Genomic DNA, 19230 nt, shown 5'->3' on the forward strand with positions numbered 1-19230 from the left:
AATGAGAATTTGGCCAAGCAAAGGACAACAGGGGCCCAAACTTCAAAAAAAGTCTAGCTTTGCAATCAAAGAAGTCCTAAGCAAAACACCACCAAAATTTCCTGATTTTTCCTGTGAATTAGGTAAACGCACAGAGAATCCAAAGCCCAAAGTACAAGACGAAAGTCTGCATTTGCTTTTGCAGAATTCTAGTAGTTCTAGAAGAATCTTTTGTGTGCATAGACCCTAAGCTTCTTTTATTAAATATGACTGGGCTCTCAAGCAGAGAGCTCTGTTGCACCCATCAGCCACAGCCTGTCAGGTGCTGTGCAAAGGCTGCTGCCATCCTCTGGGACATCACCACTGCCAAACTGGGTGTGCTGCCCTCTGCAATGAGGAAATGCCTTATTTTCTAGGCAAGTTGTGTCAGGGCAAAGCTCTTCCCTACTTGCCTTGTGCTTAGCAAAAGGCAGAGTGAGTCGTCTCCCTGTTCAAGGGGATGTGATGCCTGTGGTGGTCCCGGAACAACCGTGGAAATAATACACGAGGAGGAGTCCTCAGTTCATACACCTGAATGCATTCTCCTTATCACACGTAGCGTTTGCAGGGCAGGTCATTTAGCAAAAGGCTTAGCATAACATGCCAGAGATTTGTGTAAGACTATTTGTAAACTCAGCTAGCTCAGAGAGAAACTGCACTGTGATTCCCCAGTTTGTCCTACTGCTAAAAATCCCCATGGCATGAAAAATGTATTCAACCAGCCACTGTGTTTTTCTAAGCTGTATCTTCTGTATTTGCTGCAGTATGAATGTGTTAATACCTATCCATTCTATTCCAGTCTATTACCCAACATGTCTGCTAAGTCCCAAATGCTGATTCTATCTTCTTTTAGGTGACAGAGGAAATTTAATGCAGAAGCTCACAATAGAAATATTCAATTATCTGACCTTTGATATCTTTTTTTTTTCTCCTTTCTCTGTTACTGTTCCTTTCTGGTTCACTTTCTAAGCTTCTTAGAGCCTCTGGGTTTGCTGATCAAATGTCAAAGCACATCACTGAACTATAGTGAACGATTTTTTAAAAGTTAGTTTTGTACACTGCTGCAAAAGAAACCACCACATTTGTCTCCATACATTAAAGTCTTACAACACTAAGCGATGAATAGTCTGTCATGTAAATTGTAACCACTGTGGATATCTTCAGCACACTGAAGTCTTCGTGAACATCACCTCAATTGTCTCTCATTTTCTCAGTTTCTCTGGTTGACTTTGTTGTACTCCATGCCTTCCCAGTGCTCCAGCCACCATCAGAATCCTCCAGTTTCACAGACTTCAGCCTATTTTTTAATCATCTATATTTCTTTCTCTAGATTTCTTCGATCTCCTTCAGGACTACATCTCTTTTTTTTTTTTTTTTTTTTTCACTCAGATTGCAATTTCTCTGCTTCATGTAATCCTCAGTTGCCCTCAACTCCTAAACATGTTTTGGATGGACAAAGCTGGTTTTACACAGTTTGTCTCCTGCATCTTCACACAAACATCTTACACCCCTTTCCACCAGAAACACCATTCACCAGACTGCAAATTTAGGTCTTGTTGAAATGCTTGTAAGAGTAGCTTGCTCATGTGGGAAATTTTTTCCCTCTGAATAATGAAAATAAAGGAGGAAAATCCCAAATCTTCCTATTTATATAATCAGTAGCCTGCTAATTACTCCTGTTGTTGCTGGCTAAGAACAGGACATTTTGCCTTTTTTAATTCCTATGTTGTAAGCTGAGAGAGAACAAAGAGTTATGTAGCACTGATGAATCACAGCAAGTTTTGTGCATGCATGATCTGATGGCTAACGACATGGGCAGAGGACTGGAAGGGAGGCTTTTCAGTTATATCCCCAGATCAACAGTGTGACTTGAAAAATTCACTTTGTATTTTCAGAAACAGCTGCTTTTTTTTTTTAAGGTTCCCATCTGAGACACTTTCACTGTGATTTTCAGATCTTTTCTATTTCCCACAGAATTGGTGTCATTACTCTCTGCACTTTTAATCTGGCATGAAATGAGACATTATATTACTCAGCTGCTAAAATTTAATATGCTGCCACAAAGCTCAGGTAATGCTGAAGTTGCTTTAGTGCTTTGAGAAATATCTATAAATTAAAGGCTGTTAGCTCTTATTTGCAAATAGTTCTATTTATGTCAGTAGAAGTGCTCCTGTGAAAGATCAGTGTGGAATGCAGAATTTTTAGCTACTAAATTTTAAAATCAGTAATGTAGTTTCCATTGCAAGATTTCACTGACACCTAAAAAATACTGTAGGATTTAGAAAAATATCCTCAGGGATTTTTCTAGAAATACAGAGTCAGGAACTGTGGACTTTGAAAACTGCATAAATAAGAAATGAATTTTCAAATAACTGATTAAAGAAAATTATATTTGTGCATGTAACAAATGTAATACTTAGTGTACTCAACATACAAAGCCTACTTGTAGAAAAAGTAGAATATAAGACTATGTGGCAGGAATTTTAAATGTTTCTAGCAAACATTTTCTTTGCAGTCGTGACTGAAGTCTGAAGCTTCAGAGGGTAATGAGCAGCTTTAAAACATGCCTGGTCAGTGATGAAATACTCAACATGAGGAAGCAAAAATCTTTGTGAAGCCTTAAGTCTGTTTTCCATATTCTTACAGAAGAGTTAGTTTCTAAATATCTGGTTTAGATTTCAGTCTTACTGGAAGTATCATATGAGAAAGCTTTTACATATTTAAGAGATGTTCAGAAGAGTTAGCATTCCCTTAGTAAAACCAATGATGTGTTTCTGTTAACTCTGATGGAGCAAAGTTAGTTCACATTGAACAATAATTTTATTTTAGTAAAATTAGTGTTTGAAATCCTCAGCAATCAGTTTGTGTTTGGCTGGCTGCAGAATTACAGTCTAGAGGAATTCATGCTTTGAACAAGATGTTAAAATATGGATACCTAAGGCTGGATACCTACATGTAGGTGTGCATCATAATTATTTGCTTGACTTGCATATGTATTGAACACCCACAGCTACAAAAGCCTCATTAAGTGGATGTGTTCCAGGTGAATTGAATGATATATTAAGAAAACTCAAAGACTTTCCTCAGTCAAATTCCAATCTTCAGTCAGTCAAGCTCTTAGAGGGAAAATAAAATACAAAAATCCCACCTTCCGGCTCTCATGTCAAGTGCTCTTATCAACATGCTGTTGCCTTTGGCTTACCTCAGCCGTTGGCAGCTCCTGACATCAAAAGCCAAGCCCCAGCATTGCAGTAGGGCAGGAGGATTCTTCACATGAGGGCCGAGAATCATCTTTGCTTTGGTGGGACATACTGCATTAGGGAATTTGCCCCAGCAGGAGCCTGCAGGGATATTCCCTCACACCCTGCACAGGTATCTATAGCAGGGAGGGTCCAGGGCTGAAGGGCGAGTGCAGGAGGGCACCATCAGTATCACACATTGCGTTTGCTCCTGCATGTTCTCCCTCTGTGAGGTCCAAGGATGATTCTGGGCAGTCAAAGGGCATCTAAAAGTGGAGAGATTCCTCCAGTTTGCTGCTTGCTGCCATGATGTTGACACAGAGAGGGAGATCAGGTGGAGCAGAGCCAGCAAAAGCAGCTGCAGAAGGAGCCCGGACAGGGATGAGTAGTTTGTATGGTTTTAGCTGGGTTTGCTCCAGACCCTGCTGAATAGCTCTTTGCTTTTCCTTCCCCCTTCCTCAGTCTTTTCACCTCCACTCCACTTCTTGCCTGCCATGCATACTAGCCTTTCCTTTTTTATTATCTTCTATGTAGCTCATTCAAACTGAAAAATAACCTCTGGCACAACTGTGACAGTCACACTGGTCACACTGTGCACTTAACATGTGCTTTGTATCTGTTTCCCTCAACTTGTGTCCCTTCTGTGTTAGCTGCAAGAATTTTGTGACAGGGTCTACCTACTGCTTTGCCTTAGTTCTGTGCCCAAGATACCAGAGTCCATTTCTTTCTTGCATCTAGCACTGCATAACGTTCATGATTAGTAAATACTATTGAGGCATTTGAAAGGCCCTTTTTGCTGCCGTACTGTGGCAGTTTGAAAGTCAGCACATCGTGACATGAATGCTGTCCTATATCTCCTTCTCTGTAGAGTACACCTTTCATAGTAATGCCAGGTCTTTCTGACACACGGTGGTATTTTGGACTGTGGATTTTACTTGCAAGTGACTGCAAAGCCTGTGGTTTTGCACCTTTCAAGAGAAAAAAGAAATGAACGACATTTTTTCACTACAAAAGCAGTGTCTCCCTGCCCAAAGGTTTCAAATCTGGTCAGATTCTTGATTTAAGGAAAAGCATTCCAGTTGTGTTGATTCTACAAATGTTTCTTTCTTACTTGCATAATTGTCATGGACAGCAAGGCTGAAATAATTTGTTCCTTCCTTACTTTTATACCTTCTTTCAGCTTTTATATCCTTGACAAGCCAAATACGGAAACAGGATTTTAAAATGGCATGGTGACATTTATCATTGACTTTTATCACATGTGTCTCAGTGAGTGGTATGCATTATACCTATGGGAGTTTAGTATATGGGTTTTCTTGGTTTATGGCATGCTGGGAACTTTGGAGATTGCTCAGGTCAGCCAGCAACTAAATCAACATGATCTGGTTTTCTCTTCTTACAGAATGACATGTATAATTTTGCTTTATTTAGTCCACGGTTTCATTTTATTAGATTACAGAGAAGCATAAATGGTGTCTGTTTACATTCCTTACTGATTCAACTTGAAATTATGACCAAGTATGGCTTGAGTAGTCTATAAAAAGATATGGTAGTTTCTGGCTGTCAGACATATAAAGGTGTTCCTGGAAGCTCAAAACCCAGAGTGCAAATCAGTTAGCCTTCTCGATGATTTTGAAACCTCAAATCCTTTGAAATAGTTGGCAATGTGCCTGTTGCATATTTACAGTTACACAACTCTTCCTTTCTGTGACTTTTAAAAGTTCCTCCTTCCTTTTTTCTTTAAGTCCCTTGGTAGTATCAAAACAGCTTCTCTCCCTCTCTCCCCCCTCTCCCCAGCCCTCCCCCCTGTAGAGCTCTCTCTCTCCTTGGTATGGCACATTGTTCTGTGGAAATGGGTTGTTTTGAGTTCACACTTTGTTTTCCTGCTGTTTTTCTGGGAAGCTGAAGTGGCACAAAAGATATGGGAACAGCTTGTAGGAAATGGGTTTGTTTGGGGAAACAATAAAAGAGAAACAGCCCTCATGCTTCTCCTGTGTGTTTGAAGGCATAGCATACAGTATATAAAGACATTTTGGGGGTCATTTTTCAATACAGTCCAGAGTAAAATAAATAAAAATCCTTTATATTAGTCTATCTTAAGCTTTGTATCCACACAGCTTCATTTCGTATAGTAATGCTTATTAGACACTTATTACCAAGCTATGTGGAAAAGCATCTTAATGGATTCTGTTGCTCTAGTAAATGCATGTCTCAGGGTTCTGGACTTGAGATTGTCTTTGCTTGTGTTGACATGGTTCGCTTTTCATCAGTGACAGTAGGTGGTCTTTTCTGTCCTGGAGCTAATGTTGGTGTCATTGAAAAATACAGTCAATATCAGCGCTGCGGGGTATGGTTTTAGTAAGAGTGAGAATGTTGGTAATCACTAGTTCAGAATAGATATTGCTACAGGGAAAAATGGAAGGAATTTTCTTGTTGCCACATCAAAGATATGGCCACATGAATTTTCCTTTTCTTCTGCATATGTGCAATTAAAAATGGGCTGTAACCTGCTTCTTCTGCATGTGAGATTCAGCAGAAAGCTTGGTCGCAGAGCCACAAGTTGCATGATAAAGATCAAGATTGAATTTGGTAGGTAGTCCTCCTAAAAAAGGAAAAAAGAATGAAAGAAGTTGAAAATTTCTTGAAGTAATTGTTTATAGTTGGTGATTTGGATTGGCAATTCTGTTTAGAAAGACATTGTCTAAATAAAGTAGTAAGAACTCAGTTTAAAAACAAAGCTACAGATGTAATTGGGATTAAGTTTTTTTTGACAGCCACAAAGCAAATTTTTTTGTGTATGTGAGAATTTCTTCCTGTGGTTGTTTTGTTTTGTTTTGTTTTGGGACAAACAAAGAACATTCACTGCAATGTTTGTCTGTCATAGGTATGAACCAATATTTTTCTTCTGATCCATTGGTTTGGCTACATCTCTAACTGCAATATATCAAAAACCATACCAATCTCTTTGACTGATCTCGTAGTTAAAGTTTGAGCTAAAACAATATCCTTGCTTTATACTGGTTCAGCAGAGCAGGTTAAATGTGCTTAACCATAAGCACATGCTTAACTTTATTGCTATTTTACTAAGCACTCTCCTTGTTAATCTTTGCTCACACAGAAATTACTTAATACTGTGACATTCAACCCTGTATTAATTTCATTAGTCATGTTTTGTGGCAAATGACTAAAATAACATGTGATGAAGTATGAATCAAGATATTCATTATAAACAATTATAGGAAAGTATGTTAGGCTATACACTGTAAAGGTTATCATGACAGGAAGTCATATTTTACATACACAGTGGGAATACTTGGGAAATTCATTCTGAATTTAGAAAGTTTACCCATCTGAGCAATATTCCATATGCTCATAAAATGGGGAATACCATGAGAAGCATATAATACTATATATGTATACATTCAATGTATACATGAAAGATGCAGAATAAAAAGTGACTGAGGAAAAGGAAGGGAGAATAATGTAAACAAAAGACTCTCTGTTACAATGTTGTGCAAAAATGGAGAGGACTCTTAATGTAGTGAATTTTTTAAAAAGCAATAGCAAATTGCATTTTAATTACAGTTAGCTAATGTAGAGAAGTCAGTAAAAAATACAAGACAAATACATTTGGAAGTAAATAAAAACATCCATACAAATAAAGATGGCTTAAGCAGTGTTTGCAAAAGCTATCAAGCAAGGAAATTGCTTTAATAAGTGTTGGATGTGGGAAGTGTTCTCTAAATAGGAAGGTGAGAATTTTAAATGTGTATGAAGGTGAACATAGTGGAGCATCTGAGACCTTGTCAACCTGATGCAGAAGGCAAGGGGACCTCCAGCTCCAGGGGTTCCCTGTGGGGGAAGCTAATCTGCAGAAAAGCAGCTCTGCAGATGCCCCAGAAGAGCTCCCGCACCCTCTCCCCAGACCGATTGCTGCACCTGGCTGCTGGTTTGAGAGGACCAGCCAGACTGAGCAGCTAATACACCCAGTGGTCACCCTCTTGCTTCCCCACAATTTCTTCGGAGTAGCTAAGAACGCCTGTAACTGCAGACTGGCCAACCAGAAAGTGAGTGACCCACTCTTCACACCCACGTGCACACACGTGCACACACATGTGTACACGCGCACAAACACCACCCGCAGGGGCACTACAGGGAAGTGGTGGGTCACCTAGAAGTTCATTTCGTGGCCATCGTCCAAGTGTTATTTCCCTAATTTTGTTAGGCATTCATAAAAACCAAAAGTTCACTGGAAAAGAAGCTAATTTGGGTGCTTTTTTCAGTTCTACCCCAAATATTTAATTCTTTCATCAATACAATGGCTGTAAAGGTCCTTCTATTCCTTCCTGAACATTTCTCATCACTTTGATGATGAGTTTGTCTTTGGTACATAGTGTACCTTAGAGGAAAGTATTTTAATGCCTGAAATATTTTTAGTTTAAAATTTGTTCAAAGATTAAGGATGGGATTATCTAAAAATTTGTATGTGTACATATACTTACGTGTATAAATATAATAGGCACGTATAATTATATATACATATATATATATGTATGTGGTGGGTCATCCCACCACAGCTGACAAATATTAAACTTAGTATAAATATAATGTATAATTTTGTAGTATTGGCTAAACAGTAGGAAAAATGTGCAAAAGTTACCCTCTTGTTACACTGGACAGATCTTTTGAATAACGCAGAAAAAAATAATGTGGTATCTTCATGTTAAGAAATTTCTCAGTAAAGTTTCCAAAACAGGAGTACCAGGGCAGTTACCATGTTCAAGAAAAGCCTTTAGTTCTGGACAGATGGCTAACTCCAGTAAACACACAGTAATTCTTGAAGACATCCCATTCAGACTGCTGGAGCTACCTGTGATGCCGAAGACTTTGAGAAAAAATACAGAAAGGATAGGATTACATGCCTAGAGTTTGATTGGTCATTCTAGGTGTTTTGGTCATTCTAGCTGTTTTGGTCCCAAGACTCTTTCCCAGCATCATTTTGATCTATTCGCAGAAGTTCATAGCAGGTGTGGAATGCAGCCTTGGTTCAGTTCTGAGTGGGCTGCAGGCCACTTTATAAACCTGCCACCTGTTTTGCCAAACAAATCTTTGCTTGAAAGATTTCTGAAAAAAAACACAGATGTTTATATTTTTTAACAAAGTAGAAGGTTGGCTGCTTATTCAGAGTGATAAAGTCCTATACTAGAAAAGCAAGGTAGACGCAACAGGCTAGCCCTGTCCAAACAGAATTGAAAGTGAGTTGTATATGCAAGTTTTCCCAGTTTTCTAGGCATTTTGAAGCCCTAGAAGTTAACAGCCAAACATGAAGGAGGAAAAAACTTCAAGCTTTCAAAGTTCATAATTGACAATACTATCAAGATGAAAAGGAAGAAAAGTCTATTGTATTGACTGAAAAAAATAGTCATTCAAACTTCAGTGTTACAGCTCTTTATATGGATGGAAGTGCTAAAATAAGCATACAAAGCTACAGTATCTTTTAAAATATGTATACAATATACAATCTGCAGGATACAATTGTATTGTTTTTAGCACTGGTGAATTAAGGTTGACATAATCATTCAGGAATACGTATTCTGAGCCCAACTGATCATTGTGCTGCTCCAGCTCTGCAGCCACCTAACCCTGTTCATTCAGCTGCTGTTGCAGTAGATAAAACCTGGTGTTACCTCAGTCTTTAAGTAGTTTACCAGCACTCTGCTCATGCAGAAGGAAAAATGGAACCAGACACATTGCTGTATAGCACTAGATTGTCTGCTTTATTTCCTAGGCTTTCTGATAGAGTCTTTTGAATTTTGAGATCCACTTTAGTTCAAGAGCCTCATACAGTTCTTTGGTGGTTGTGCATGGGCAGAACTGCTTCTAAGCATACACTTCTTCAAGTCACTTGGGCATTGAACAGGCACTGAAGCATGTGTAGGATGGAGCCTTTCATCACTGCATTTGAACAAGCCCACTGTGTTGCTTTGGTGGCGTCTGGGGCATGTGACGTGTGCAAGAGTTTACTATTTCCATTTACTAACTCTTGGCTTGAGGTTAAACTACTCATTTGAGTTTTACTGTCAGATAAAGACTCCAGATTAAATAATTGATTGGGAAATGTCAGATTAAATTTAAATTTAAAGCTCATGGACACTTCCTGATCTCTGGAAGTTAGTGGTTCATCAACTCTACTCAGTGTGATAATTTTAGTGTGTGAGAGTTGGGGCAGTCCCAAATACGATACAGAGCTTGTTGTGAAGGAAATATGTTTTCTAAGCCAAGACCCACTTTAGTCATTCTTACCAAAATTTCCCCATCTGCAATAGTGGAATGGTCATTTTTTCTTATTTTATGAAGCACTTGGAGACCTGGAGTTGAACGCCTTGTGCTACAAGTATTACCCAATGATAAAAGGAGGTGACAAAATTAGCTTGGGCAAAAATAGGGTTTGCTGACATTTCAGGAATGACAGTCTATCTATTAGAAACGATGAAAAAGCACCACAGTTTATGTCTCAGTTTATAATGTCTCAGAATTTGTTCATTAAGACACAAAATGTTAAACCTTTGGGCTTAGCCATAAGGCCTCTGTTCACATTACTAGTTCTAGTAAAGGCAGGAGAATGACTTGCACAAAGAGGGCTGCAGAATCAGTCCTTAAACATCTGCTGTTGTTTCCCAGAAACGAATCTAGCCTGAAATTTCCTAACATCATTTTGATTGATGCTTGATTATTCCTTTTTTCAAGTAGGGCAGTGGCAGTGGCTCTCTTTTGCTTCCAAACATCCTTTGTATTTTTCTCAGCAAGAGGTGAAGGTATCGGATAAGTGGCAGCACTGGGCCAGTGTTTGGATTAACACGGACTAGCCAAGTGCTCTTTGCAAATAGGTGGAGGATGTTAGCTGAGCTGGCAATAAGATTCTCATGGGTGGAGGTGAGGACAACATCTGTCTTTCCTATCTTGTACTTGCCAAGGCTTTTTGTTGCTCCTGAACTCTCTCATGAATATAATATGTGGATTTTTGTCTGATCTAATGAATTCAAGTCTCAGAGATTTAGAAGGAAAACATATTCCAGATGTGTGTTGCAATTCCTGACTCAGGTGACTGCATTTTAAGTAGTAACCTTTTCCAGTATGTTCCACGCACCGTATTGAATATCTTGCAAAACTGCTTCTTTTGCGAATGGTCAGAACAGAGTTGTAAGAGCATCATGATGAGTAAGCTATAGCAAGGCTAAAGCATCAATCATTTGTCTTTTGTTTAACCGATTATTGCTGGATGCAATGAATCCAAGGCTTTAAAGACTTGGCTTTAGAGCAGAACTGCAAATTTAGGCTAGAAGCTCTTTAAGCAGTTCAACTACAGCTTGCTTGATCATGCAGTGATGCCTGTTGCAGACACGAGCGGAGCAGAGTTTTGGACTGGAAGGCTGCCTGCTGCTCTGCAAGGTTCTGGTGTCCAGCCTCACATGTGCTCTCTGTTCCAGTGTGCAAATGACATTCCTGGCCTGTTTGAAATTAGGCTTTTGCTCCAAATGAACAGTTTCCTAGAGCATCAGAAAATGCAGTCAATGAACTCATAGAAGGAAGAGTAATAAATGAGAAGAGTGACTTGGTAAAGTCCGGAGCAGCTGTACCGAGGTGCATAGTGCCTGCCTTCTTGCACACTTTCACCTGTTCTTTCAGTTACAATTGAATGTAATTCGATTGCACACTAGTGCAGTAACAAATGTTGTCAAGTATATAAGGGATATTGAGTGCAAAAAAACATGGAAAGACTTAATAAAGCTAATTGCATGGTCTTAATCAGAAAAATCTTCCCTCAGAAAATGCAGGTCCTCTCCAAATGTAGATGTTTATTAGAATGTTTTAACATCTGCAGAACACACGCCAGTATGTTACAATTCATCCTTTTAATAAACTTTTTGGTGAAAGTTTTCATATAACATCTTCCTGTCTAATTTAAAATTAAAAGAAGTCTCAGTATATCAGAATTCTTTGTAGAATGGAGAATTTATTTTTCTGCCCAACTGTAGACATCCGACAGGTGATAGGAAACAGCCTGTGTCTGAATGGACTGTGGTTGTGTGGAGATCTAAGCTTGTGTTTACATATATATTTTCATTAAATCAGATTAGAGAAGAAGTAAAAGTCTTTTACATTAATGAGGAGAAATATCATAAAACTAGTATCAAAAAATAGATTATATAAATGCAATGACATATGGCAAAGCTAATTAAACGTTCTTGGTTGCAGTGCTATTGCAAGTCCCTCACAGTCAAGAGTAACAGGTTCATTTTGGAGAGTAGCAGTGCTGATTCCACAGGCAACAAATGCATTTTACTGTTTGCACCATCTCTCAACATACAAGGGTTGTTGCTATATTTGTGACTCCTCATGCATCCTCCTCTTTATGTGTAGTTCTTGCCCAGTGTCCTACTGGTTTGTGGCCAATATTTTTTGTCACACTGGTGTGCTGTTGCCTGCTAGGATTTTGACAGTGCTGGCCAGTATGTTCTTGACTTTCAAAGTTCTTGAAGCATTTTTTTGAGCAGCAAATCACCTGATAGATTTTGGATAACAAATGGGGATAAAAAAAAGATCTAAACCTTTTCTGTTATGGGATTAAGCAATAAAACATAGAAATATTTGAAGACATTAAAAAAACAGAGCTGAATATTTTGAGATACACATATATACACACACACATACAATGAGAGTACTGCCTGGAGACATGATTCAATGTGATTGCGGTACAAATGAATGGAAATGGTGTCATGTCTAAAGTGAAAGTTGAGTTGATGACATGGAGGGACAAGTGCACAAATGTATTTCATGCACAAGCCAGCATGTTCCCTAATCAGAATTAACTTGAGAAAAAGCATTGCCAGGTTAGAATGGCCTTCAAAGTCTTTTAAAATCCTGCTGCAGTATTTTTTCCCCAGTAACCCTCAGCGCAAACAAATTATGCTAGATAACTGCACACCTTATTGTCTTCTTTAACCATTTCTTAAGTTTTATCAAGCTTTAGGAAAAAAAAGTCTTTGTTCTTAGTTCCTGACATTGCATATAAAGGACAGATCATCTTGCATATACTTCTCATGATGGGAGCTACTTCATCACGTTTCCTGTAACTTCATGTTTCTAGGCCAAGTAATCTTGCATTTGATTAAGTAAACACCTTTGTCCTAATGACTTTATGCCTACTTTAAAGGCGTTGCTGTACCTATTGTTCTACAAATTTGTCAGTCTGTTATTCTTTTTTTTTTTTTTTTAAACTTATCAGTGAAGTATAAGTCAAAACCAAATAGAGGAGACATTTTGTTCTTTTATTGTTAGTATGGAAGGTCCAAGTCAGAAGCCAGGTTTTGCACAGTACAAGAGATTAAAAAAAGAAAAAAAATCTTAATGAAGGAACAGATTTTTATGTTTTGCTGGTGATGTCATGAAATGAAGTATACGGATAATGGAAGATGAAATAAAATCCATATCCAATATTGACCTCAGACTTGCATGAAAGACCTTTCCCACCTGTATGTGTTGCTTTCTTCATATTACATTACCCCAGACACTGGTTACTAGAAATGAAAAGCTTCATTTCTGAGATGTCATAAGAATATGTTATTGTCATGCAAAATCCAGGACTATGACCCATCCACTACTAAAATTAATACCGTAAAGGCATAAAACCTGGCAAGATTGAGGGGATCCTTATAATGCATCTATTTTATAATACGTATTAATGCTTTATCCCACTTACTGCTTGATGTTGCCAAACTGTTCCAGAAACAGCATTAATATATATGAGAAAAAAAGATTAACATGTAAATGAATAATGAAAATTATTTACTAAAAATAGAACTAGCATCCATATGTAAAAAACCCTTGCCAGACATTGTCAGTTAATAGTTTTGTCCACATTTACATATGACTAGACGATGCAGCTATTCTTCATGATGGTGAATGCTGACAATTTTTACATTACATTGGTCCAGAAGAACACTTTTAAGTCTCTACATTTAAGAGAGGAATACTCATACTGCTTTCTGTCAGCTGTTCTGTACAGGAGTTTGCTGTTAGAGCCTTCCTTTTACAGCTTACTCTAGGGTTAAAGCTTGAGAGTTTTAATTAGTTAAAGAGAAATGAAGGAAAGACAAGATGAAACGATGCATGCAAGCAGCAGCTGAAGAATACTTTCTATCTGTTTTTGGGGATACCGAATCATGCCAGTTATCAGACATTCTTGTATAACTGAGAAACACTTCATATTTTTTGATGCTATTTCTGTGCTTTCCCACAGTACGAGTTTCACATGAGGTTATATCAGGTTGTATGAGCTCTGATTGTTCAGCATCATTCTGTCTTGCAAGGTCAGTGGATTCAGAAAAGCCTGGGCCAGAAATCCTCACCTTTTAAGATCACTGAGAGGAAGAAAGGCAGCACTTGCTAACACTGGACACACAACTGCCACCCCTGTGTTGCAGAAAGCTTTTCCCTGTGAGAATATGCAAGAACCACATGTATCACCTGCAGTGGTTGCTGGTGACATCAATGGTCCTGGCTGCATACGAAGGAGAGGACAGTTGGTATGACTGCCTGAGCCCTGGTTGACAGGAGGAGTAGCAGAACAGATGCTAAACATAATTTCCATGTTTCCCACATTGAAACCTCAATCTCACTTATGTGCAAGAAGACAGAAAAGATGGTTAAAGAGGAAGTAAGGCTAATTCTAGTTTAGACCATGTTCTCTAGTTATGCTGACTCCTCAAAATTATGCAAAAGCTTAGATGGCCAGTTCAGCTTTTGTAGTGTGCTGAAGGGAGGGGCGATACATGTCCTACTGTCCTTCAAGACAGGCCAGCAGAGATCAGTGAGGGCTCGGAATAAAATGTCAGATATACTCACAATCATTGAGTACACATTAATAAGCCTTCTGCATAAGGACTGACCCAACAGCATGCAAAGTTGGCAGAAACTCAGTTATTCCTACAGAGCCTTTACAGACCTGTCAGCATGTGCTAACAGATAACTAGCAGTATGGAGTACAGATGAGTGTTTACTATTAAATCAGAACAAAATTAGCTAGCAAATTGAGCTTTTATTGTCCATGAATAGCTAGGCATTTTTTCCTGAAATATGAAGTCTGAGTCTGTCTCTTGGGTTCATTTATGTTTGTCTGTTTTTTGGCATAATCTTTTAGATATTCACACTACCCTTATTAATTGGGTTCATATTTCCAGCATTTGCTGTCCTCCTCAGGAAGTTAAAATGTGTGTACTTCCCCTCTTTGTGCGACATAATAGACATCCATAGCACAATCAGTATTTACTGTCATTAGTAATGCAAATAAATAGAACCCCCCTTTTTTTTTTTTTGTTTACATTTATACTTACCCTAAGTATTCATAATTTAACTTACATTAGGTGGAGTCAAGTCTGATAGGAACCAGAATAAATTTGCTTTGTTTCACTTGTGTGTGGGAGGATGAGAAACATACCCATTATAGAGTGTTTGATGATTGTTTTAAAAAGGCCTATTAGTAAGTGGTTTACAGAGTAAAATAATATTCTGACTGTTGTGTTTGCAATCATGTATCTGCTTTCTCCTGTATAATTCACACTTTCATGTATTTTATGGATCTAGCTCTTCCAAAATTAGCATTTCATTACATGGGTTTTGGCTCGTATTAGCTCTGCAGTGGGGCAGAAAAGAGGGAACTGTGCAGTAAATAGTCTCAGGCATGGGATGCATTGTGATCGCCTGGCCAGGCTGTGTCTGTGTATGTTTTCGGGTTTGGGGTTTTTTTCATTAAAAACTCATATGGACTGCTGAGAAAGAACTTTTTATTTTCCTTCCAGTGTAACATTTTTTTTCTTTAGCTCTTGTGATATGATCCCTGCTGCACAACAATTCCCCTTACTGTCTCTCAGCTCAGTATAGCGAGGGAGCAATCTTTGGGGAACAAGGGACCAGCAACCATTTGCCCCCCGCACCTCCTTGAAAAGCAAGAGTCATCTGCAGGCATTCTCAGAAATGGCTCATCAGAAAAGCTTCAGACCATAAACAGCAGCAGTTTTTAGCAGACCAGGGACCCACTGGAGTCTGAGAGGCATGGCAAAAACAAGAGGTGTTATTCTGGCATCCCTTCTGACTCACAGAAGGATTTTCACACCCTCAGAGACCCAAGAGGCAGCAGTTCGATAGCTGGGCACAGGTCAGCAGAAGAGTGTGCAAAGCAGGGGTGCTAACTGGGGTGTTAATATTAATGGTGATAATCTAGTGGTGACCTTTGTACTCAAATGACATCTGAAAAACAGTAATGAAATAGTGCAGATCGTTCCCTGAATTTCAGGTCCTGGCCTGTGGTGGGAAGTGTTAGTGTTAGTGATTCAATCAGTCATGAGTCTTGTGGCGTTTTGAGGGTTGCTTGAGATCCCATTCCCCGAGTCCAGAGATTAAGGGGTGATCTCAGTTTTCATGAGGAGTAATAAGAAAAAAATGATGTTCCAGCCCTCGTGGTTGCAGAGAAAACGATTAATATTAACAGAGTACACCCTGAGGGCTCACAAACCAGGCGAATAAAAAAGAATGATAAATGTATACTCTCTTAAAATGAACAAATACAACTGCTGATTTTTAGGGCAGTGTGCAACTTGCCAGAGCTTGTGCAAAACCCCCTTCCAGCAGCTGTGGAAGGTAGGAGCCTGCCCGCAGCCACCCAGCTTCCCGGAGCCAGAGGACACCCATCGCTCTGTCTCTTTCCTCTCTCCCCTCTCCACCGCATCCTCCTCTGCTGACAGGGCCACGCGGTTTCATCGTCCTTCTGCCGGCCATCAGCGGCAGGGCTGGCAGCAGCCCCGGGCCCACACACGCTGCCTCGCGAGGGTGCGGTCGCACAAGGAGCACCCTGCCCCGAATCTGGCTCAGGCTCCCTCCCCCCCCACACCCTCAGCCTTGGCCCCCGCGCCTCCAGCCATGGCCAGCTGGCTGCCTCCACGGCTGCTGTCATCTAGTGCGCTGCACGCCGAGCCTCCTCCACCAGCCCGGTGCTGGGGCTTGCTCCCTGGCTACTGGCAGAGACCGCGTGGTGGGAAGGGAGGCGCTGGGCTGTACCCCTGCTCCATTTCGTCTCAGGGCAGAGCCATAAGTACCAGGGTGGGAGGAAGGAATCACGCTTTGGGTTACCGCCCATTTACACCCTTACGCCCTGTGTTCACTCTAAGTAGTCCTTGGAGAGGGGGGGCTTTCCTTGGAAGGCAGCTTTTGGAGGGGTGGCCCCCCAAGCCTGTGTGGTGATGGGGACCAGCAGGAGGATGGGACCCCAGGCTGGATCCCTTGGTCAGGGAGCCTCAGCTCAGGCAGGATGGGTCCCTTCAGCAGCATCAGCCCTCCCTGCAGCTTTCCGATGTGCCCGTGGGCACGCTGCCTGCCTGAGCCGGGCCCAGGCACTGCTTTGCTCCCATGACTCAGCTCCAGATAACATGGAGAAGGAATTGCTGCCAACATGAATGCATGGAGGTGGGGAGAGAGGGTGGTCTTTGCTCCCTCTGGCATCTGTCCAGTCTCCAGCCAGCCATGATGGCAGCCCCCCATGCCGCCCTCAAGGGCCATAACTGCAGTGCTGGCGCGGCAGGGGAAGGTGGCTGGGGAACTCCCTCCCACAGCACCAGAGCAGGGTGCCCGGCCAGGCATCCTGCCGGGAAGGGTTGCCATGAGAGAGGGGGAGAGTCAGCTGGTGGGCATGGTGTCCTCTCAGGGCTGGTGGCGGGCACCGCCGCTGAAGTTGGCAGCGGATGCTGTCAGAAAGAGCAAGGTCCCTGGATTGGAGGTTGCGCTCAGCTGTCTCAGCTCTCTGTCCAGAAGGGACTTGGCCTGCGTCCCAGAGGAAGGAAGAGGAGCTCCCAGTGAATCAGCAAGGCCTGGCTGTCAGTCGCTGCTTGCAGGGGCAATTAAAGCAGCAATGGCAGCTTGCTTACACCCCCGGCAGATCTGGTCCTCCACATCCCTACCTGGGATGCCAGTGGCCCAAGCTTCGCTGCCTATCCTGCTCCCTCCTCTATCCCAGCTCCTGGCCGCTATTCCTAAGTGCTTGGTAGCATGTGTTTGTGCATCTTCTCAGCCGCTGGTGGGAAGAGTCTTCCCAGGGGAGAGGTTGTCCTCCCACCATATGCTGACAGCGTGTCTGGCAGCATGAGTCCTCACCTCCACCGACAGCAATGACATCTAAAAAGTAATCAGCATTTTAGCAAGTGACTGGCTGTTCATCTTCTCATGGGATGAAGCCCTTTTTTCCTTGGGGAATATTGCAATATCTGCTCTGAAACATGGTTGTGCTGACTTCTCTTCTCTGGTTTGCAGGAAGCGTTATCAGTGGTGAGTGAAGACCAGTCCTTGTTCGAGTGTGCCTACGGATCGCCCCACCTTGCGAAGACAGAGATGACAGCCTCCTCCTCCAGTGAATATGGGCAGACGTCAAAGATGAGTCCGCGTGTTCCCCAGCAAGACTGGTTATCGCAGCCCCCAGCCAGAGTCACCATCAAGATGGAGTGTAACCCAAACCAGGTTAATGGGTCAAGGTAATGAGCCCAGTGTTACCATGGATCAAGTATACTTTTTCTTGTGATGGGCATAGATCAGTTGTCAAAATATGTGAATCTAGCACCATTTTAGATGCCCCAAAGTATCCCATCTGGCCACCAGCTGCAGTCCTGGAAGCCTATAGCTCTCCCCTACATTGTGGATCACACATGCCAGTCCCATTCAGGTGTTACGGAGGGTCTCAAATGGTGCTACAGTCACAGTCTTTGCGTGACCTTGTGCAATACCTGTCTGTGTTTCCTCTGACTGTGGATAATTCTGGATGTGAACCTGTATTGTACACTAGGTGAAAGAGCATATATTAAAGTTGGCAAAATGTGAGTCTGCTGTGGTTTGGGGCAGCACCGTTGATCCATCTCAGGGTGTGGTGTATGTGATCTAACATTCAGTGGAAGTTGTCAAAATACAGTAATTTGTGCAGTTGCCTTTGCTCTAAACATAACCTAACAGCAAAGCATAGGAAGTAAATACTTTTAATGGCAAAGGGAGTGAACTATTGATCTTTACTTTTATATTTACTGTAAACATAGTGCCAAAAAGCATAACTATGGAGTTGGATTTAAGAAGAGCTCACACTGAAGAAGCAGCATATGTATGGAGGCAAGCAGGAAGGTAGAAAGGAACAGAAAAAGAAATAACTCAGTTCAACATGAAGTAGCCACAGCGTGTCAGTGCATTAATTATTGTCCTGGGACTTCTTTCATGAATGTCGCTATGAAGGAGAATTGTATTGATTAATCTGAAAGAGTAATGCAGTGGGTTTGTGGATATAGACTTGTAGCTCTCCCAAGCATAGGAACACTATGGGATTTCTTCCATCTGAAAAACCACAATGAGGATTTTTTTTTTCAAGGAAACTATCCAAACAAGTGCTTTCCTGTTTAAAATGCCTGACTGTCAAAACAGTTTTCCTTTGGTGTTGCTGAAGGGCAGAGGTCCAGAGAGTCGGTTGCTCACAGTTGTTGGTGATGCAGCAGTGAAGACCGTGCTTCACATCTCTCTGTTACAAACACCTGTTTACTAATCTCATCTCCCAGCATCAGTTGTTTAGAAAAGCCTCAGCCATGGGCACTGTGGTTACTGTTCACACTTGCTGTGCTAATGTGATGAGCACCACAGCAGGCCAAAAGGGTTTGACAGCTTATCACACCTACACTTTTCACTGGTAAGGATGGAAATTGTGCTGGAGTCAAATCAGAATTTTCAGTGAATAGTCAGAGATTTGAGATATGTAAAAATAAACAGTGAACTGAAGCTACAGAGAATAAGGGGAAATCTTCTTGTAAGCCTCCTTATTCAGAATTTGTTCACAATCAATTTCAGTGAGGTTTATTTTTTTCCCTTTTTTTTTTGTCCAAAGCAAATGCAGAAATAT

The 19230-nt window shown here is 41.0% G+C and overlaps 1 protein-coding gene across 5 annotated transcripts in view; it reads left to right on the forward strand.

The window, feature by feature from the left end:
• The window catches only part of ERG (ETS transcription factor ERG), a 107751-nt gene that overhangs the window by 56124 nt on the left and 32397 nt on the right, over nt 1–19230 (forward strand). For all 5 annotated transcript variants that reach the window (XM_033011379.2, XM_033011381.2, XM_033011380.2 and 2 more), the window contains exon 2: nt 17616–17833. In XM_033011379.2, coding sequence (XP_032867270.1) covers nt 17616–17833 — 218 coding nt within the window. The remainder of the gene's footprint in view (nt 1–17615; nt 17834–19230) is intronic.

Source organism: Tyto alba, unplaced genomic scaffold (assembly GCF_018691265.1).
Source record: "Tyto alba isolate M040663 unplaced genomic scaffold, T.alba_DEE_v4.0 Super-Scaffold_14, whole genome shotgun sequence".
NCBI lineage: Eukaryota > Metazoa > Chordata > Aves > Strigiformes > Tytonidae > Tyto > Tyto alba.